The 22,037-nt window shown below is 37.9% G+C and overlaps 6 protein-coding genes across 6 annotated transcripts; 4 read left to right on the plus strand and 2 right to left on the minus strand.

Moving 5' to 3' along the window:
• Positions 1 to 992: 992 nt before the first annotated feature.
• Positions 993 to 1,685, plus strand: CBG03691 (the record flags this gene model as incomplete). The annotated part of the gene is made up of 3 exons (XM_045241805.1): positions 993 to 1,179; positions 1,234 to 1,435; positions 1,499 to 1,685. The coding sequence occupies 3 exons, from the start codon at positions 993 to 995 to the stop codon at positions 1,683 to 1,685; spliced, it is 576 nt and encodes a 191-aa protein (XP_045092464.1).
• Positions 1,686 to 3,702: 2,017 nt separating this feature from the next.
• Positions 3,703 to 4,525, plus strand: CBG25475 (the record flags this gene model as incomplete). Its single annotated transcript, XM_045241806.1, has 2 exons — positions 3,703 to 3,831; positions 4,511 to 4,525. The coding sequence occupies 2 exons, from the start codon at positions 3,703 to 3,705 to the stop codon at positions 4,523 to 4,525; spliced, it is 144 nt and encodes a 47-aa protein (XP_045098240.1).
• An 824-nt stretch (positions 4,526 to 5,349) lies between these two features.
• Positions 5,350 to 11,416, minus strand: CBG03693 (the record flags this gene model as incomplete). Its single annotated transcript, XM_002629920.1, has 9 exons — positions 5,350 to 5,502; positions 5,863 to 6,051; positions 6,388 to 6,642; positions 7,063 to 7,166; positions 7,228 to 7,388; positions 8,598 to 8,951; positions 9,661 to 10,132; positions 10,885 to 11,009; positions 11,190 to 11,416. 9 exons carry the CDS (start codon positions 11,414 to 11,416, stop codon positions 5,350 to 5,352), a joined length of 2,040 nt encoding a protein of 679 aa, XP_002629966.1.
• Positions 11,417 to 12,176: 760 nt separating this feature from the next.
• Positions 12,177 to 16,863, minus strand: CBG03694 (the record flags this gene model as incomplete). Its single annotated transcript, XM_002629921.1, has 7 exons — positions 12,177 to 12,338; positions 12,395 to 12,625; positions 15,067 to 15,231; positions 15,283 to 15,423; positions 15,943 to 16,078; positions 16,131 to 16,441; positions 16,747 to 16,863. The coding sequence occupies 7 exons, from the start codon at positions 16,861 to 16,863 to the stop codon at positions 12,177 to 12,179; spliced, it is 1,263 nt and encodes a 420-aa protein (XP_002629967.1).
• A 903-nt stretch (positions 16,864 to 17,766) lies between these two features.
• On the plus strand, positions 17,767 to 19,213 carry CBG03695 (the record flags this gene model as incomplete). Its single annotated transcript, XM_002629922.1, has 3 exons — positions 17,767 to 17,808; positions 18,317 to 18,892; positions 18,941 to 19,213. 3 exons carry the CDS (start codon positions 17,767 to 17,769, stop codon positions 19,211 to 19,213), a joined length of 891 nt encoding a protein of 296 aa, XP_002629968.1.
• Positions 19,214 to 19,578: 365 nt separating this feature from the next.
• Positions 19,579 to 21,036, plus strand: CBG03696 (the record flags this gene model as incomplete). The annotated part of the gene is made up of 4 exons (XM_002629923.1): positions 19,579 to 19,593; positions 19,647 to 19,745; positions 20,228 to 20,528; positions 20,912 to 21,036. 4 exons carry the CDS (start codon positions 19,579 to 19,581, stop codon positions 21,034 to 21,036), a joined length of 540 nt encoding a protein of 179 aa, XP_002629969.1.
• Positions 21,037 to 22,037: the final 1,001 nt, after the last annotated feature.

Raw genomic sequence — 22,037 nt, forward strand, 5'->3', positions numbered from 1 at the left:
ATTCGAAAAGATGGACTTTGAGATGATATTAAATTACATTAAAATTTATGATTTTTCAGTGTAACTTGTACTTTTTTGAAATCAAAGTCATAGAATAAAAATACAAGAAAATGGAAAATCTCCGGGATGCTCGAGATTCCAGTTTTTTGAAATTGTGTATTTTAGCACTCAGTAAACACCACTATAGATAATCAGAAGGCACTGTATGTAATCTGAAGGAGTTGTTTTGTTTGTGGATCAGCCTGACGTCTTCAGATGTCCTCAAAAGTCTTACGTGCTCTTGGGGAGGCAGGTAAAGACGTCAGCCCGTTCTACAGTAGTTACGGTGTCATAAACACATCAAGATGTTCAGAAGACAGTAGACTTTACCATCCCTCTCCTTCCCCGGAGCACTGGTTTCCCCCGTTATTCGCATTTATGGTGGTACCCACCTGGCCACGCCCACCTGGGTTGCCCCTATATAAGGCCCCAGCAGACACCCAAATTCATTGGCATTCGGTGCTCTCTCTGATGGTGGTATAGATTGATTTCTAGACTTGACTAGGTTGGATCGATCTATACCCCCAGTAGAAGTGTTTCGATTCTTATCTATGGAACCCCGACTGGGATCCTTATTCTCTATTTTTCTGGATATCCACTTCCCCTTCCTGGAACCCCGATTGGGATCCTTTCTTTTAATTTTCCTGGAAATTTCACCTTATATTGTGGCATTATTTTTCTAATAATGTATTATCACACCTGCTATGCTCGTCTATTCTCCACTGCCACACAATCCTTTTTGAATTGGAATTGTGCAAACCATCGCACGCAAGTTTGGAGGAAAAAGCGGCTAGTGATGTTTGGAGATCTTTTTCATGTATTCAAAAGTAAGTTGATTTTTGAGATGAATATACTTCTAAAAGTTATAAAATTTTCAGCAATTTGAATAAAGACAATGACAATTGGTGCCGTTGATAACATCGATTACCAACAAAAAAAGGCGCAGCCATTTGATGCATGAAAACAGAGGGAGTGTTCTGAGGAAGCCGTGGCAGACGTGGACCATTTCGAAAGCTGGCAAAGAGAAGGTCGATAGAGATCGTTTGGTGAATGGAGCAACTGGATGTGAAATCTACCACATTTCGATGAACTACGATAAGTCTCACCCCTTCAATAAAATGTTATCCGGCAAATGCAAAAGTAATTTTTAATTCCTTTTTTTTTCAAAATATTTCCTAATTACCAAATTTATAGGTTCCAGTCGAATGGATTCGAAAATTCGGACTTCTCGATCAACGGCCGTAATCGGAGCTGTAGTCACCATTGGGTTTGCCTTCTATGTGCTTGGGCAAAACTTATATGATTCTTTCTTCTATAAGCCCCACGTAGAGAAGCAAATCACATTGCTTCAAGATGCAATGTTAAAAATGCAAAAGGCTGAAAATTTAACAATCGCGTAAGTTAATTGAAATACAATTAAAAATGTCAACTTGTCATAATACATAATATATTTTTGCAGAGACATCGAGGAGTTGAGCGACTTATTCTCGGCTGCACAATGGGCGGAAATAAGATCTACAATTTTCGAAACTTCGAAACTCGAAAAAATAATGAATATTTGCTACGAGTGCGAGGAAATTCACAGTAGGAATTTGTGTTATGAAGTAGAAAGAACAATGAGGATTGAGGAAGGAATCAGAAGATAGCATGAGCATAGGAGATGGATTCAGCAAGAAAAGCAAGAGCAAGACGAAATTTTTTCTTTTTAAATTTAATCTTTTTTCTGAATTGAAGTTCTTTTATTTTGTTGAAACTTAAATGCAAAACTTCACTAACACTTTATCAATAAATCCTACTTTTATACTTGTGTACTGTACTGAACATGTTTATGAAAAGGATGTTAGGTCCCTCTGTGTGTCTAACTTGTCGAGTTGGGTGTTTACCTCAGCTCTTTTTCTCTTCCCACTCTTCAGAATCCTTCCAAGAACTCATCGTCGAGCAGTCCTTCCATCTTTGTCATCTTCTTTCTTCCTATCAAAGGATGCGCCGCTGAGCATGTGAAGACGTCAGACAATTATTACTGTAGCTATGGGTCATAAACACATCAATAAAACAAGAAAACAGTACACAATGCGACTTTCGTCTTTACCTGTCCCTACCTCTCCTTCCCCGGAGCACTGGTTTCCCCCGTTATTCGCATTTATGGTCGTACCCACCTGGCCACGCCCACCTGGGCAGCCCCTATATAAGGCCCCAGTAGACTCCCAAAATCATTGGCATTCGATGTTCTCTCTGATAGTGGTATGGATAGACCAAGTCTATACTTGACCTGTCTGGAATGGTTTAGATCTGTCTAGAACATTCTGGATTGACCTGTACTCCACCAAGTGTGCCTCGATGCCCAATACCCCTAAATGGAACCCCGATTGGGATCCTTTCTTCTGATTTCCTGAGAATTTCCCCCTGGACGACTGCATTTTATCCAAATTGCGTGGAGGAATCGTCAACACTGATGCGACCCAGAAGCTGAACAGACATGCCAGAACTTATTCGCTCAACCGATAATGCCGACAACAGATTGACATATGGAAGGCAACCAAGCTGATATAGAATGCAGTCTAGAATTTGAATTTGCAAAATTGGTCTGGTTTTTGAAACGGTGGAAAACAGGAAAAGCACACCAAAAGTTGGAATATTCAACTAAAAATATGATGGTGTGGACTGAGTTTCCAAAAGTCGCTATTTTGAAAACGATTGGATATAAACAACTAGATGATTCAAAATTAGGACCTTTGGAGATGACGTAAATGTTTTTTTTATCTTCTAGATATTTTAAATTTCTCATTCTAACACAAACTAAAATTTTTGAACTACAGTAATCATTTTTCCTAATTTTTCTTTCTTTTCAGATAATCCATTTCTCTGTCAACCTCCAACTTCTTACTCGCCGGACACAGTTTACTTGCACCGAATGCTGAACACTCAAAGCAAAAATGGAACCAACTCTTGTGGATTCTGAAGACTCCAATACCCGATTCGACTGGCATATGCGCTCGCCATCAACAAAAGTCAAGGACAAACGGGATATGAATTGGTTCTTCACTCGGATGTCTTCTCCTTCATGGTCAGCTTTATGTTGCCATGTCCAGAGTCCAAGAAGAAGATGCTGAGAATGTGCTCCTGGTTGACAATTTTTTACAAGTTTCAATTGTTGCTAATAGTAAACTCGAAATGTTAATAAAATTTTATGAATTAAACTCTTTTTCCTCCACTTCGTTAGATTTTCAGACAATTGTTTAAATTTTCGGAAAATTTTATGGATTTTAGGAAAATGAAAAAGTTCAAAAATTTAGACCAAGAGTTACTGAAAAAATAATGAAAATTCTTATGGGATTTTTCAGTTAGAAACTTTGTTCTAGTAATTTCCGACAAAAGAAAACCTTACTCGGTAAAGAATTTAGAAGTACTATTCACATTTCCTGATTCCAGATGTCCACTTGTTGGAGGACCGTAAACAACTGCAACTCGACAGTATGTGGAATCCATGGAGCATGTGTGAGTGAGATGGGACATATGTGGTGCGACTGCAAGTGGGGATACACCGGAGACCACTGTGAAGAAGCTCTGGAGAAGAAATAAAAAGGTGACATTGGTTTCTCGTCAGCTGTTGGAGCATCGATCACGGTTGGCGATGGAATATTCCGATTCCTTAAAATCTGTATCATGGGACTACCGAAAGGAGATGGAGGATTTGGGAGTTTACCCTTGGGGTGGCAAATAATTCGAGACTCCACCGATTCCGAGGAAGGGGTTGCCTCCGAGGAACCGATTCCGAGGAAATCGTGTCGGAAGGTACAACAATTTTGGGACCATCGTTGGGGTACAATGCAGTTTAAGGGTACAAAATCCTCAATTCGGGGGGGGGGGGGGGGTACAAAACATTTGAAAAATTCTAATTTTGCGCTTCCGAATTGTTGTACCATTCGAATTACGTGCCTATTGGGGTTCTGGAAACTTGCTTTTGTTTTAGGACCCACCATCCACTCATCATCTATTCCGATGGGTGTGTATACTGTGTGCAAATGCTCTTATCACTCTCTACAGTAACCCAACTCTTCTCGCAATTCCACTCATCCAATGCCGCCTTGAAAAAATCAACTTGAAAAAATCAACTTGAAAAAATCGAAAAATCTTAACTTAGACATAATTTTTAACCATGGGCCCCCCTTCTGTCTCGCCCCCCCCCCCCTATTCTCATGCCCCCTTTTGACTTGGGCCCCCTCCTTTTCCCATGGGCCCCCCTTTGTCATAAAGAGCCAGAAAATCTAAAAAAAATTCAACTCAACACGGGAGACGTCATCGCATCGAGAAAAGTTCAACTGCGTAAGAACTTGCAAGGAGACACTCCTGGTTGGTATGAACAATTCGTGTACGAGATGCGTTACCCATTTATCCGTTGAGTTTATTTTTTACTTTAACATTTGTGTAGCGTTAAAAAGGTGACGAATGAAATTAAGTGTATTAATTTCAGATCGGCTTGGATTGATTCGTGCCAGGAACTACTATAATTCAATCTATTATTCTGTATATTTGTTATCTTATCATCATTCTTGTAATAAATTAATTATGTGTTGTTTTTTGTTGTTTGTATGTCATTCTGGTTCCCCCTGGAGGGAAGTTTACTACAGAAAATACTTATTTCGCACATTGTACCCAAGTTCTTTGAACGTTTTTCACTTAAAAGCCTTTCTAATGAAAAAAAAACCTCACCAACTTTGATTCAATTTATCTAATTTCCTGTAAAAGATATCAAAACGTGGTCAATTGATAAAATATTTAAAATTTTATGATAAACATTTTATCAGTTGACCACTTTTTGATATCTTTCACAGAAAACGAGATCAGTTATGTCAAAGTTGGACATTCAGGATTTAAGCTAATTCTGTTTTTTAGATATCCGTCGAAATTTGCCAAAAACTAAGTTTGTCATTTCTTGGAGGAAAAAGATAAAAATTTAAAAGAATTGTGCAAATTTGAGGAGGATTCTCATACCAAATGCGCGATCAACATACCTTTTGAAATAGTAATATATATGCTTCGTTTTATTTTGGAATTCCAGTCGACAGTCTATTTGCGGAACCTTTGAAAAATGGAATTTTTGATTTTTCTTATTTTCAAAAAGTTCTACTAATTCTGACTGAGCCAAACCATCTGACTACTCATCGTACTCATGGTACCATCGATCTCCCATCAATTCTAGGACTACATATTTTCTTTATTACTTTTGTTCGATAGAAAAAAAAAACCTTTAAAAATCGGGAATAATAACAAGTACATATTTTTTCAAAAACTGTCGATTATCGATTTTCTTCACAATGTATGATTCTTATGTGCAGCTGCAAGGATACTCGTCGCAGCTCTCAATCTCGCTACATTCTTCACAACTCGAATCCACGATTTCTTGGCGCGGGTTCGTTTTGAAGACTCTGCGTACTCACTGAGAACCTGCTCGCGGTTGAGGAACTGGAAAAATTGGTGTTAGGTTATGGTATTCATGGTACCATGGTACCAAGGTGTGGCAACCATGGCGTCAAGTTACGTTATCATGATATCTAAGTATGGTTTCCATGGTACCATGGTACCAAAATATATTTTCCATGATAACTTGGTAGCATGCGTACCATTTTTGTTGACCTGTTTCCCATAGCCAACAAAACCAGGCGATTTTTTTTTGGTTTCTTGGTAACAATATATGGCATCCACGGTACCAAATTATAGTATTGATGGCACCAAGATATGGTTTCCATGGTTAAAAATACAGTTTTAATGGTAACAAGCTATGGTATTCATGAAAAAATGGTATCCATGCTATCAGTCGCTTACGCTTTGTTGGAATCTCCAATAATATTGAATGAATAGACGATTGATTAACTTGTTTCCGTTGGCTTTCAGCAATTGTTTCTGCTTTGAAGTCATTTGTTTATAGGGGAGTGCCGCTTCGACAAGTGAAATCACACGATGGAAGACAGGGACGCTTTTCCAGCAACTGAAGTGACGGGTCACACGATAGACCTGAAAAAAGATGGTACCATGGGGAAAATAATGGTGCCACGGGGAAAATAATGGTACCATGGGGGCATGGGTACCATAAACATCATTGGTACCATATGAACCACGGGCAGTACAGCTATGAACATAAAGCACAAAACAACGAATGGTGGCTATGGTACCAAAATATGGGGATCTGTCATGAATACCATGAGTACCATAGGTACACATGAACTCTCAAACTAAGAAACCATCCAGACATTGAATCGCCGGTTACCATGAGCACTATGGGCACCACATTCATGACCATAACAAAAACTATGGTATCCAACGTCCCCATAGGAACAATTTTCAACTCACCCTAATAATATCAACCCTCTGAATCTTTCCACTCCGATCTTTGCCAACTTTATAAGCTCCTCGCAGTACTCCTCGACACATTAATGGCGTCACTCGATAGAAATCGTCTTTCCAGTTGTCCGTGGCGTAATAATGGGTCGTTGACATTGTCTGTTTCCAATGGATGTGATCGGCGTCTTCTTCAATCATTTGCATGGAGACTAGATTCGAATCGCAAACGAAACAAGCAGTATCAGCCACTTCTGTCGGGGCGACCTGGAATTGTCGAATGGTATCATGTCTACCATAGTACCACGAGTACTATGGATGCAAGAGTACCATGGGTGCCATAGAACCTATAGGTAATGAAAGCACCAAAAGCACTATGGGTACTGCTACCATGACACCAGAGCCCTGACACTAGTACTATGAGTACCATAGAAACCATAGATACCATAGAACCCTAAGTACAAAAGCGTACCATAACTGCCATGGTAGTCATAACTATCATGGAATATATGGATAACATTAGTACTATGGGTACCATGAGTGCCAATGAGCACCATAGAATTAATAGCTATCATGGAACCCATAAGTACTAAAGATGATAGAATTAGTACCAAAGATGTCATGAGCATCATATGTACCACGGTACCATGAGTACCATAAATACCATGGGTACCACAAGTCACGTACCGTTGCAATGAATTTTTTGGGACACTGAACCGCATGAAGAATTGTGTGAGGACCATCCAATGGATGCTCATCATCATTACTGTAGACTGGAACTTCTTGACCACCTGGAAATTCGAATTTTGGTGGGATTCCAGAGTTTCAGAATTTCTGAATTTTAGAATTTACCTTTCCCCGGATGCGTTGTCACTTCCATTTTCAACTTTCTCAACAAATTCTGCGGATCCTTATTATTCTGATTCTCTTCACTATCCGATAGCTCTTCCTCCGACTCGCTCTCATTTCCATTCTCATCAATGATCACCGCAAACAGATCGTCCTCCACAAACCTGCACATCAAACTTTTTGGGTTACTGTAGCCATTTTTTTGAAACTCAAAATAGATTTATTTTCAGGCGTAGAAGTGAGAAGAAAAAAAAAAATTTTCTCGAAAAAAGAATGATAAGCGAAAGGAGAAGGACAATTCGGAGAAAATGTGCATAGTAGAAAGACGATTTTTGATTTTTTTTTGGGATTTCTAGGCCATGGCCTAGAAAACTCTAGAGAAGCAAAAAAGGAAGAGATAACACAGAAAAGAAAAGCGACAGGAAGATGTTTTTCAGCCAAAGATCATCAATATATTTTTGGGATTCGAGGAATTTTTGAAAAACCCGTAAACAATTGGAAAATTAGAGATTGTTGGAGGGGCAAAAAACAGGAGAAGAAGTACATAAAAATGGACAAAAAATGGATGGCACGTTTTTGAGAGACGATAAGGACAGATTTTTATATGGACATAGGGAATTGAGAAGAGCATTTTTGAAGGAATTGTTTTGGAAATTTTTAGGGAAATCTTTTTTTCAGAAAAAAATTGAGAATTCTAAGTTTTCTATTTTAACTAAAACTTGAGAATTTTCAGAAATTCAGAAATTCAGAAAATCAGAAATTCAGAAATTCAGAAAATCAGAAATTCAGAAATTCAGAAATTCAGAAATTCAGAAATTCAGAAAATCAGAAATTCAGAAATTCAGAAAATCAGAAATTCAGAAATTCAGAAATTCAGAAATTCAGAAAATCAGAAATTCAGAAATTCAGAAATTCAGAAAATCAGAAATTCAGAAATTCAGAAATTCAGAAATTCAGAAATTCAGAAATTCAGAAATTCCCGAAGAAAAATCCCAAATTTCTATTTTAATTGAAATTTTCTGAAATTCTATTTTTCAAAAATATCATAAAATCATTGAAATTCTTAGAAACCCGAAAATCCGAAGTTCGAAATTTCAGGAAAATCAAAAATTCAGACTTTTGAAAACTTTTTCAGAAATTCGAAACTTTAGGAAAAGCAACAGCAACTATGGATCTTCCAGAAAATTTCAAGAAAAAAACTGAAAATTCAAAATATCTCATTTTGAAATTCCTAAAAAGAAAAATCCTGAACCCTTAAAAAATTTCCAAAACAGTTCTCATTAACACCCCCTCTACAAGACACGAAAAAAAAGAAGAAAAGAGAATCACACTTTGAGAGAGATAGAGAAAACCATCCAGAGAGAAGTCATCACATCTTCTGGAACCTTTTCCGCGCAGCCGGATCCGTCACAAATCTGAGCAATCGCTGCCTCCTCGGATCAAACTCCTTCTGAACTCTCGCCTTCTCAACTGCCTTTGCATTTCTCCAAAGATACTGTACAAATAATCTCTTCTTAAAAGTGGTGCCTCCAGATGACGTCGACGGCTCATCAACCACCTTATCAATCATTGTGACTATCCGATGAAATGACGTGCACGTCTTCCAAAATGAATAGAATCGAATCACTTTGTAGACGTTGTTCAGTGGCACTTTGTTCGCATCGTGATGTGATGTCCGAGATGGAGTCGTGTGGGCTGTTTGATGGGTTCCACCAGAGATCGAAGATCTGAAAAAATTTGTTATTCATAGAAAGACCCTTCTTGCTGGTCATTATATATCACAAAGATCAAAATTTCACCTTTCGCCTATTCTCACTATCAGAAAGAAAAAAACGCGAAGCGACCTACTGGGCACAGTGATATTCGGTAGACAGGGTACTAATGTTTCCGAAAATGAAATTTCCATAAAATTCTGAACATTTCTGTCCAAGTTTCATCTCTCTAGCTTTTCTAGAAGCCGAGATATAGTGATTCATAGTTTCAGAGGTTAGAGAAACAGAACACCAGCGACTCTAACTATCTGCGTCTCTTACCTAGCATGTTTTAAACGCTATCGTCTGAGACGCAGACCCTCTGACCACCATCTCTACAGGTTATCTAGATCCCAGAGAAGAGACGCAGACAGTTAGAGTGTCTCATTGTCTGGGTCTCTAGCCTCGCAATTTTTTACAGCGCTATATCTCAATAGCCTTTAGAGATATCAGAAAAAGAACAACTACAAAATTATAGTTTTTCAAATTTCCTACATTTTAGCAGTTAGCAAGTTTTTGATAGCTCTAATGGTTTAGAGGATATAAGCGCTAGAAATCATGAAATCCTAAAAACCCGGATATATCAGCTCATAGATTAGCTAGAAGCCTGATTTTCCCCTTTAAAATGGCTGTTTTCAATTGTGGTCTAGAATCCACAACCTGAAGAATTTTAAATAATACTCACCTCGGCGTATTGGACATACTATGATGCTGAGGATGTACTTGAGCATGTGTCGACGCTGATAACGACTGTTGATGTGACGCCGATGCCGACATAGACGTTGATGGTTGATGAGGCATCTGTGTCGCCAGTTTTGCCGTTATCACTTTTCCCTTCGCTGTTATACAGTTCACTCGATGAAACTGTTTCAAATCATCCGAATAGAAATACTTGGTCGGTCGAGATGTATGCCTCCACCATTGATCGTCTCCAAGTATGTCACCCATTCGAACGCGTTCTCCATCCACCACGAAACAGTAGTTGTCTTCGACCATGATTGGTGGAATCGCGTTGGTTAGCATACTCGATGGGGCTGCCATCAGGTTTGCAAGGGCTGCTTCGGTTTGTACCGTGTCGTGATGGACGGAGTGGACTGGCATGCTTTGGTGGAATATCACGGGTTCGTCCTTGGAGAGAAGGGCTTCGGGAGTGAGACCTGGAAATTAGAAGAAAATGAGAGTTTAAGCTCAATTTTCTCAATTTCTATGAGAGGTATCAAAAAGTGGTCAATTGATAGAATGTTTATCATAATATCAGAAACATTTTATCAGTTAACACATTTTTATTATCTCTTATAGGAATGGAGATAATTGAGCTTCTATACGAGAGTTAATATTTCAGAACGGCATACCTCAGCAATAAAAGCTGTCAAAATTTTGAAAACTGCAGAAGTGTTTAACTTTTCGAGAGCTCCATTTTTCAAATTGTATATTTGCTATGATAGCTCTTCTGGTATTTTAAACATTTAAAAAAAAACTTATATAAAACTAATTGGTTTTTTTCTCGAATTTGCTACAGTAACTCCAAGAATTTCATTCAAAATTTTATCTCTTGAAAATTCCAAAAATTTCCAAACCGAGTCCAAGCTAAGATACGCCCACTTAAAGTTTCAGTGGTTAGGGACGCAGACAAACATACACTATAACCACCTGCGTCTCTCACCAAACTTCAAAGCGCTGTATCTCAAAAACCACTGAAGGTATCAAAAAATGACAAACTATAAAAATATAGTTTTTGAAATTTCCTACAGTTTACAATTTACAAAAATTGAGCTAGCTTTCATAGTTCAGGAGATATTAGCGCTAGAAATCATAAAATCTAAAAATTCGGGTACTTCAGCCCCTAGATAAGCTAGAAACCTGATTTTTGTCTTTAAAATAATCGACTTTTTTAAGGAAACCGACTCACCAGAATCCACCAACTCAAACGCGCCCAAATCAATATCGTTTTGAGGTATCCGCTTCTCTTCCTCCACGTACACTGCCATCGGCTCTTCTTCGGATTCCGATGATTGTGGTTCGAAAGAGACGGGACTAAAAGAACTCGGATTTCAAGATTCGAAAAATTTTCAGAATCAGAAAATGCGCTCTATTGCGAAGTTTTATTTTTTATATTTAAAAGTGCAAAAAAAATTGGTGATGGTCATGCAATCTAACATTCTTCGAAACATTCCAAAAATTAAAAATTTCAAAAAAAATCCCAAATTTCAATACCTGGGTATTTTTGTCTCGTGCACTTCCTCTGGAATAATCTCGGGTAGTTCGTAGCTCCGATTGCTCAGATTTGAGCACTGTGTCAGTCGAGAAGGCCTTGGCTGATAGTAGACCTTCGGCGCCGAATGTAGCTGTCCCTTTGATGACGTCGTCGCGATCGATGAGGTGAAGATTTCCGGACACTCGTAGTCGGATAACAAAACATGAGGTATGCATTCTCTGAACATATTAGTGAAGAAAAAAGGATGCAAAAAAGGGGTGCAAAAATTCCGAAAAAAAAATTATTATGGATGCAAAACACTTGCAAAAAATGAAGGGTAAGTTTGTTGCTAGTGGAGGGTAGATTAATGGATGCAAAATTTTTTAAGTTACCAGGATTCTTAGGAATTTCTAAATTGATTGGTGAAAAGATCAAGTTTCTAGCTAGCCTGGGAACCGAGATACGCGCTTTTCAAGTTAGAAGAGACGCAGACAACAAGAGTGCTCTTGTTGTCTGCGTTTCTCAAAAACTTCGACCGCCCATATCTCAACTTCCAGACTAGCTAGAAACTTGGTTTTTTTTGGATTTAAATTATGAAACTTCTAATTTTGTAATGCCCAGATTTCAGATTGCTTGCTGGTTTGGTATTAGAGAAAAAGTATAGTTAATGTTTGAAATTTCAAAGGATCTTATCTCGACTCCTGGACAAATTGCGAAAATGAACTTTTCAGGTATGAAAATAAGCATACTTTTAAAATTCCGGGCCGGGCCGGGTCGGGCCTGAGGAAATTTTCAAGGCTCGGTGTCAAAAATTCTGTATTTTTGAGCCAAATTTTAAGCTCTCAATATAATTTTTTCCATTTTTTTTTCGTATTTCGGATTGTTTGTCTGTCTGATCAAAAAAGATCGAAAAACTCGAAAAAAGTGTGTTTTTTGAAAATTTCAAAACTCGTGAGATGACGGGTCCGCCGGAATTTTTATTCAACAAAGAAAGAAAAATAGATTGCTCATCTTCTTTTGTGTCTCTTGGTCTTGGTCCTTCCAGTAGTTCCAGTAGTTTCAGAAGTATATCCTCCACCTCGTCTTCCCCTTCTTCCGCCTCCACCCATCTCCATATCCCGATCTCTCGCTGCTTCATTTGCTCTTTTCTCCGCTTCCGACTTCTGAGTCTGCCAACAATAGAATCCAATTCCAGCAGCAACACAACACATCAAAATGACCAAACAAAAAACGATTCCAACGTTCCATAAGTGGTAAGAGTCTCCGGTGCTCTAGTTGCAGGTGGATACGGTGCTTGAGTGATGTAGATGATTTCATTAGGTTTATTTGGGGGATGGATAATCTGTGGAGGTGCTGGTGGAGGTGGAGGTGGGAGTGGTGGTGGTAGTGGAGGGGGTTGACCGACTCCTGATCCTAGAAGTCCTCCGATTCCATTGAAGATCCCCGAGATTATTGGCTGGAACATAAAGGATTAAATTTGTTAATGGTTTTGAATCAGGAATTCAGAAATTCGAAAATTCAAAATTTCGAAAATTCGAAATTTCAAAAAAAATTTTATAAGTCTGAAATTCTTATTTTTAATTTTAGACATTTGAAAATTTCGCTCTCCTAGAATCCTAGAATCTAGAATCCCAAGCCTTCTGGATTGCTCATCCTTAACCACTTACCCCAATCGCAACCATATGATTTCTCTTGATTCCTTTTTTGAGGCAAAAACTTCTTTTTAAAAAAAGAATTTATGGTCTTCTCTCTGAACATATTGCTTCTTTTATAGCCACAAGAAGCCTACAAATTTATATTGTCAGGTTTGGGTTACTGTGGCTTGGGTGGATGGGGGTTACTGTAATTAGGACAGGAGAGAGGACTTTTAGAAATTGAAAAACGTGAAAAGGAATTTTTTTGGGAAAACATTCGATGCATTTAACCACGTCGCTTTCCAAAATGTGACCTCAAATTGTATTTGATTTTCAGGCTCTTCAAAAATGTATTAGTTTTTTTTTTCAATTATCACGTTACGAAATAAATGAATAAATCAATCAATATTAGGTCACGCCCCCTACTTCTGCCCACGTTTCAAAAATTCCACATATTGAGAAAAAGCAGTTTCCTTGTGAAGTTACACTCTCTCAACTTTATTAATCGTTGGATAATTCCCACTGGCACTTTTTCACTGGTAAGAAGCTCTTTGCACGCTGCTCATCGGTAGTTTCTTGTCTTTCGATTGGTGAAAATGCGAACAAAGTTATAAAAGGCCCTCAGGGTCGCCATGTTTGGTGGTTCATGGCTAGGTGTTTTTCGCCGAACGTCCCCCTTTCAAAATCGATCCAATCAAAGATTCAAAAAAAAAAGAAACATCAATGAGTAGTGTTGGTATAGAGACTTCTGCCACTGAAGAATTACTAATGGAAATTTTCTCAACGGTAATGGGCCTAGGAGCCCATCAGGGGTTTTTGGTTGGTGTTTTCCCCCCGGTGAAAAACCATTATTCCCTTTCATGTACTGAGCCTCTACGTGGCGAAAGGGATCAACAGACGGAAACGTCTGGTTGTTTTTCTATTGATTTTGACCATTTTCGGGAGACTGTTGGCAAAAAAATTATGATCATTTTGAGAATTTTGCAGGTGTGTGAAATAGACCTAGATTGTAAACTTTACATTCACGGAATTTTTTGAAAATCCCTTTTGGCCCGTTTCTGGACTGGAAACGTGAGATAAATAGGTGTCTTTGAGAATTATGGAAAAAAAAAGAAATTTTAAAAACTTCTGTGAATGCAAAGTTTTCAATCTGGGTCTTTTTTAGACCCTTTAAAAATTTCAAAGTGATCGAAACTTGACAGCCGAGTAAGGCTTTCATTTCGGTCGGTCGAAGATGCCGACCGACGGCCGACCGAGCTGACCGATCGGTCAGCCGACCGATTTCGTGACTTTGCGCATCAAAATGCCTATACTGGCGTACGAAGCACTTTATTTTACGACAAACGAGGCTTTGAGTGACTCACGGCGAAAAATATTGGAAATCGAGTTTTTCTGATTTTTTTCTGATTTTTTGGCGCTTTTCTCGATACAGGGGAAAATCAGATTTTTTGGCATTAAAAAATTCTGGGTCTAAATTTTTTTTTCAAAATAGGTAGAAATTGTAGAGAATTTGAAAACAAATCAAATGATCTGAAAAACGTCTGATTTGGACCAAAAATAAAAGCCCTGATAGATTTTCTAAAAAGTCAACTGAATTTTGTCATTTTTGAAGATTCTTGAAATTGTTCAAAAAATCTGTCAAACCATTCTTAATGAAAATAGGTAGGATTTGTTCAGAATTTTACGAGAAATTTGCTGATATTAAAATCAACCCATAAAGTTTAAAATTGAGACCCCTGATATGATTTGAAGCAGTCGGATTACTGTAGATTTAAGGGAAAATTATTTTTTTTGTTCAAAATTTGCTGTTTTTTATTTGGCGTGCTAATATTGGCGTGGAATTTTTGGCTTGGATCGACGTGGAATGACCTAGAAGAGGGAAATTTTGAGGGGAAAAGTGATGTCTAGAGTCTCAAATCCATCCATAAATACAATGCTGCGTATGCAAACACGTTGACGCGCAAATGCACGAAAACAGTCGGCGTGCCGACCGATCGGCTGTCGGTCGGTCAGCTAAATTTCCCGACCGAATGGAAGCCTTTAAAAAATGGAGATGCAAAACTTTTTGACATTTTTGAGATTTTTTTTTCTAAAATTCGAAAATTCTACCATCAAATGTTTTCATTCCCAAAAACGGTGCATTATTCAGATTTTCAGTTTTTTCATGTTATTTTTTCCCAATCTTTTTCTTTCTGTTGAAGGATTAATTTTTGAAATCAAATTGCGAATTTTTGCGAACGCAAAATTGTATTTTACGACAAACGAGGCATTTAGTGAACAGTTTGTCGTAAAATACAATGCTGCGTGCGCAAACACTTTGACGCGCAACTGCACATAAAACGGTCGGCACGCCGACCAATCGGTCAACTCGGTCAGTGGTCTGTTGGTCGGCTAAATTTCCCGATCGAATGGAAGCCTTACAAATCAACTGAAAATACATTTTGTATATTTTCGACTGGTACTGTATTTCTTAAGTTACAGTGTAGCTCATCATCTTTATTGTAACATCTTTATTGATTGATTTCCTAATTTTAAACTGTATATCTTCCTTATAATTCTTATCATAAACAAATGAAGTTTGTTGTTGAAAATGGTGAGCTTCATGAAATTTAAAGTTTTCCTGGAATCCTGAAATTTCGAATTTTTTCTAGATTTCTCAAATTTTTTGAAATCTGAAAGTTCTGTAATTTCTGAGAATGAGAAACTCCAGAAAACTCAGACATTTGGAATTTCCAGTTTTCAGAATTTCAATTTTTCGCAATTTCAAAGCTTCTGGAACTTTTTTGAATTTTCAATTTTTCGAATATTTTTTTAAGTTTCTAAATTTTTTGATTTCGAGACTTAGAATCTGAATATGAAAATATAGTTCAAGAACCCATGGGATGTATGATCGTTTTCTGAAAAAAAGAGTTGAGACGCAGAGAAAATTTTCAAAATCCTGTCTGCGTCTCCACCGAATATGTGCTATTTAGGCTTTCCGTTTCGAGATACCAACCGTATACACTTTTTCAGAAAAAAAATATTTAGCGTTATTTCTTTTTTTTTCAAACATTAACAACCAAAATAAGTGGTATTTATTACCGAAAAAAAACAAGTTGTTTTAACAAGTAAAGCTCAATAATCTAAACGTTCCATTAACGTCCTCTGGATCTTCCATACGAACTCTTTCCACCATACGAGCTACTTCTACCATAAGTGCTTCTTCCAGTCCTTCCAGTTCTACTTGTTCCACTAGTACTGTAACCCGAACGACTTCCACGACGTCTCCGCCCACTCTCCATGTAACTATCATCAATTCTTGACATTGATTCATTATCTCTTTTCTACTTCTCCGCTTTTTGACTTTGCCAGAAGAAGAATCCAATTCCAGAAGCACAACAAGCCAGAACGAAAAGGACCATAATGACCAAAGCGATGATTCCAAGATAGCTTAGAGTTTCTGGAGCAGCTGTTGGTGGTGGTAGTGGTGCTTGAGTTATGTATATAGTTTCTGGTGGTGCTCCTGGAACTGGCCGATATTCGATCTGAGGCGGTGGAGGTGGTGGTAGTGGTGCTGCGACTGGTGGTGGGACTGGTTTAGCTCCCCAAATACTTCCCACAACGTTGCCGATCATGTTGATTCCAGCGGTTATTGCGGGCTGTAAAATTTACAATTTGAATTTCTGAATTTTTGAATTTTCGAATTTTCGAATTTTTGAATTTTTGAACTTTTAAATTTTTGAATTTTTGAATTTTTGAATTTTTGAATTTTTGAATTTTTGAATTTTTGAATTTTTGAATTTTTGAATTTTTGAATTTTCGGAATTTCAGAATTTCTGAATTTCTGAATAACTGAGTTGCTACCTTTTTGAATTTCCCAATTTCCGAGATTTCGATTGTTCCAGAATTCCTGAATTTCCAAATTCCTTTTCAAAATCTAGATATTTTCCCCAATTTCATTTACCATCCATGCAGTAACACCCGATTGTCCCGACATGATGCTCCAGAAGATTGAGAAGACGACGACTTCGAATTTTCCAGAATAAATACAGAGACACTGGCTATTCGTGGATCTCTCCATTTCAATTTGGAGTGACATGACACCTAGGTTACTGGGAACTAGAGAAGGTTTTGGGAAAAAGAGTAGAGGTCATCCAAAAAAGCTTGTTGGATTTTTCGGGAATATTCCAGCATAACAAAATTCTCCTAGAGACAGTTGAACGGTTACTAGAGACAGTTGAACGGTTAGAGACAGTTGAACGGTTAAACGAGATTTTTCGTAGTTTTTTTGTAGCTAGAGTATGCATTCTACCGTCACGGTGTACAACACTTAATGTCACTCTGCGTACAGCTGTCGTCCTCGCCTTTATGTATGCAATCGGGCATCCGCTTTCTCTTTGCCCGCGTGGCTCAGTCGGTAGCGGCGCCGCACCCTCAATCATCGCCTTCACAAGTTCAACTCCTCGAGAGGCATCTTTGAACGGAATTTCGAGAACATTATTTTTTCATGTCCCCCCACCTTTAAAGTGTCTGGATTTTGGAGTCTGGCGGGAAAACATATACAGTACCTTTCAGTTAGATATACAAAAACGTATTTTTCGATTGATTTCTGGATTTTCAACAGCCTGAAGCTCGGTTGTCAAGTTTCAGATCAATTTGAAAATTTTGAAGGGTGTAAAACAGACCTAAATCAAAAACTTTTAATTCACAGAATTTTTTTGAAAATCCCTAGCTTTTCAGCTATCCGCGATTTCTGAAAGACACTCGTTTTTTTCTCGTTTTCAATACAAAAACGGACCAAAATAAAAGTCCCTCGAAAATTGGCAAATAGCTGAAAAACTAGGAACTTTCCAAAATTTCTGTAAATGTAAAGTTTTTAGTCTAGGCCTGTTTCACACTATCCATGATTTTCAGAGTAATCAAAAACTAGACAGTAAAAATTGTTTTTTGTATTTTTCATCGAAAGGTACAGTATGAAAGCGAAATGATAGTCACATGTGGAAAACTGATTACTCTACACCGTCCTGTCAGATTGCATACTCTAAAAAACCTCCAAAACCTTTCATGTTCCTCTCCCTTTAAGTCGGGAAACTTGGTGACTTCCCAAATGATCTAAAAGAGCGTCCCACCTATACTTACTCAATTATCTCAGCTACTGTAAAAGATGTCAAAAAGTTGTTAACTGAAAAAATATTTATCATTTCATTAAAATTATTTTATTAGTTGACAACTTTTTGATATTTTTTAACTAGAAGTGGGATAAAATTGGTTCAAAAAGTTATTGGTTTTACAGACCACTAAGACAATGATCTCCTAACGTTCCCATTTCAATCAATTTATCTCGGTTCCTGGAAACAATATTAAAAATTTGTAAACTACAAAAAAGTTGATGATTCAATGACAAGCATTTTATTAATTGACAAAATTTTGATATCTTTTATAGGAACCGAGATAGTTGAGCTCAAAAGTGCAAACACAAATTTAAAGCTGAAACTCTTAATTTGCCGAATACCTCCCCAATAAAATAATTTCAGTGGCTGGGAATAATACCTCCGTTGCTGACACTAGCAACCACGATCACTCAAGCTCTCATCCCGCAACCACCACCTCTTCCACCACCTCCGCCTCCACCTCCACCGACTCCTCCCCCAACAGCTGCACCCGGGAAGACTCCTCCGCCTCCACCACCGCCTCCTCCACCAACACGTCCACCAACAACAACTGAATTGGATGTTACTGTTGGTGCTATCGTTATCGTCGCTGGTTTCATAGCGATCTGTGTTTCCATTTCTGCATGTGCCTTTATATTTTTCATGTATCGAAAGAAACAAAAAGAACGAGAAGAAAGGAATCAGATGTCGATGGATCCAGGATTCAGGGGATCAATGGAATCTGGTTATGGGACGACGTCTAGTGGTGGGACCAGTGGAACTAGTGGATGGGGGACTACGGGAACTACTGGAGGCACTACACGCACTGGAACGAAGGCGAAGAAGGATAAGAAGAAGAAAAAGAAGAACAAGAAGGATAAGAAGACAAAAAGAACTAAATCTGAGCAATCAGCGAAGAGTTCAAAGTCAAGCGAAGATCCTATGGCAACTGCTATTAAGGTAAGTTTTTTAAAACTTCTAGAAACTTCTATTTTTTTTAAATTCCAGGGAACCCACCCACCACCACCTGTACCAGTTACTCAGTCGGGTACCGCTCCAGCTTCGCTGACTCCAGCTCCACCAGCTCCTCCAGCCCCAAAAGCCCCGCCCCCTCCTACAGTAACTCAACAGTTTTCACCCCAGGAACCTGTACCTGCTCCAGCAGACATTCCAACATCGCCTGCTCCATTGGATTCGGTTCATTTTGATCAAGCCGCCTCGAATCCAGAGGCTCCGTCCACTCCTGAAAATCCACAAACCCCACAGCGAGGATCCGGATGAAGGGCCCAACTCGAAACAGACGAAATGTTGAACTTTTAATAACTTTTTTTGATAATAAAGATTTTTTAGTTTTTATATTTTTGGGTCAGCAAATGCGCTCTAACACAAAACTCAAAAACCCCAATAATTTAAGCCTTATAATAAAGTTATTACAGTATTCAAACATGCTCCACTAGAAAAATTTGGTCTTCTGGGTCAAGTGCGCTCCAATGACACATTTTCAAAAATGCGTGAACTCTGTAAACCTTACTTTAAAAAAAACTAGCTCATCTTATCCACGATATACAGTCAACACCGGCCGAAAAAAGTTTCACTATTCGAGAATTATCCAAGTTGTACCGAAAGCGTTCTCTATATTTTGAAAAATGGCTCCTCCCAAGGTGATTTTTCAAAAACTTTTGTTCCGAAATTTTAGAAATTTCCAAAATTTCAGCAACCCGTTCCATTTGAAGATGCTGGCGCCAGTACGGATGCAACAATGGCCAATAAGCCCGATGAGCCGGCATTCAAATTGTCGCTTAATGCGAATAAGGTACCGTAACCCTTTGAGCTTAATTATCTCGGTTCCTGTGAAAGCTATAAAAATGTTGTCAACTGATAAAATATTATTGATTTCCTGATAAACGTTTTGTCAGTTGACAACTTTTGATATCTTTCACATGAAGTGTGATAACTGAGCTCAAAGTAGAGCCATAAAACTAGGTCCAAAATTAATTCAATTTTCAAGGAATCCAATTTTAAAAAACCAGTTTTTATGGAATTCGAAATTTCGAAAATTCAAAAATTCTTCCGAAAATCCCAAAAATTACAATTTTGAAATTCTCAAAAAACCCGAATTTCTGAAACTCGAAAATTCTAAAATTCAGAAATCTAGAAATTCTGAAATTCTGAAATTTAGAATATCTCGATTCCTGTGAAAGTTTTGAACATTTTATGAGTTAGCAATTATTTATCATCTCTTACTGGAACCGAAATAATTGGAGTCAACCAATTAATTAACTCTAATTATCTCAGGTTGAGTTCCCATTCGCTCCGATCGGTCGTCCAACATATGTGAGCCTTCGTCTCCATAATCCAACATCGAATCGCATAACATTCAAAGTCCGTTGTACATCAGCTGACATCTTCAGAGTTCAACCACCAGTTGCTTTTGTGAACCCAAATGGTTTAATGACAATTACCATTTGGAATGCTAATACGGATCAGAAGCAGAAAATGGAAAAACGTCACTATTTTGCATTCTATCATAAAACTGCTTTTCCGAGTGCCCGATTGGCTCCGCCCCTTTGGAAAAATGGATTGAAGGATGCAGAGGGTGAGCCTATAGTTTTCAACAAATAGCACGAAATGCAAAAAAAAAACGTGTCAGTGAAAAAATATTTATTTTGAAAATCAATTTCAGTACATTTTTCACTGATTCCTGATGCTTTTATTTCACTTAGTTTTTGGAATTTTATAATTTTCGAATATCTGAAATTCAGGATTTTCGAATTTAGAATTTTTCGATTTTTAAAAATTTTGAACATTTGGGAAGTTTTCGAATTTTAGGATTTCGGATTTTTTCTTTCAAAAATTTTAATTAATGATTTTCAAAATGATTTTTGAATTATTGAATTTTCGAATTATTGAATTTTCCGATTTTTCCAGAACGTCGAAATTCAGAATTTGTTCAGAATATCATTCATTTTCCTGTTCCAGGTGTCCGACGCATTCCGGTGAGCTTCCTTCCGGATCCTTCTGGAGCAAAACCATCAGCATCTCAACCAGCTGCTCCAAGTGCTCCAGCTGCTCCGGCTCCGGCTCCAGGAGCCCCTGCTTCATAAATGGAACCATCCAAATATCAATCATCTACTTCAAAACGCCAACTTTTTATTGAAAAATTTCAATAAAGTTTATTGAGTTTTGTTTGAATTTTTCTGATTTTCGCCCAGGGGTGGGTAAGGACGGGAGAAAAACCTTCACGTTTTGCAAATTTTCTGCGCTTGTTGTGCCATTCGAGATGAAAGGCGCACGCAATTTCGCCGACGGGTATCGACACGAAACTGGCGGGAATTTGAAGTTTGATTTATTTTTCAACTACGCGCCGCCGGCTAGTCGCTCTTCGCAGCGGCCGACACTTCCCGGGTTCCGCCGTCCACTATACTTTGTGTGTGCGATGGCTCCGACCACTTTTTTTCTCGAATTGCGTGTGTTTTGCATTTCGTTTTCCACGAATCCGATTGCTCGCCCAGCCCTGTTTTCGCCTTTTTTTTTAATTTTCGGATTCCTAACATTTTGATTTCCGGTTTTTTTCGATTTTCAGATTTCAATTTCCAAAGTTTTGAGTTTTTGGTTTTTTTGGAATGAACTATTTTTTTAACAATCCCTGAATCGTAAAGCCTGTATTAGAAGGGCCCCTCTAATAAAAGGGCCCTCCGAAAGGAGCTTGGAACAATAGAAGGGCCGGCCCTTCTAATAACCCATATATTTTCTCCAGGGAAGTGAATAAATTTTGGGTTTGTTAGCTTGTCTGATTCAATAATTCAAAGGCTAGAATTACAAAATATTTCAGACCAAAATTTTTTTCTGAATTCCTGAATTTTTCTATTTTTTGGCATTTTTGGGATTTTTGAATTTTCCGAAATTCAAATTTTTGTATTGTATTGTATTTACCGTAAAACCTCTAATAGAACGATGAAGAATACGGATAGTCTTCTGGTGACGAATCTGAAAAACTTTGTATTCTGAATTCAAAGTTAAAGCTTCTTTTTCAAAACTCACACTAGTTTATCGTGCTCAAAAAAATAAAATTCGACAAGGTGGCATATTGCTAATGGTCCATAAA

The sequence above is a fragment of the Caenorhabditis briggsae genome (genome assembly GCF_000004555.2).
Source record: "Caenorhabditis briggsae complete genome, chrII, whole genome shotgun sequence".
In the NCBI taxonomy this organism is placed as follows: Eukaryota; Metazoa; Nematoda; class Chromadorea; order Rhabditida; family Rhabditidae; genus Caenorhabditis; species Caenorhabditis briggsae.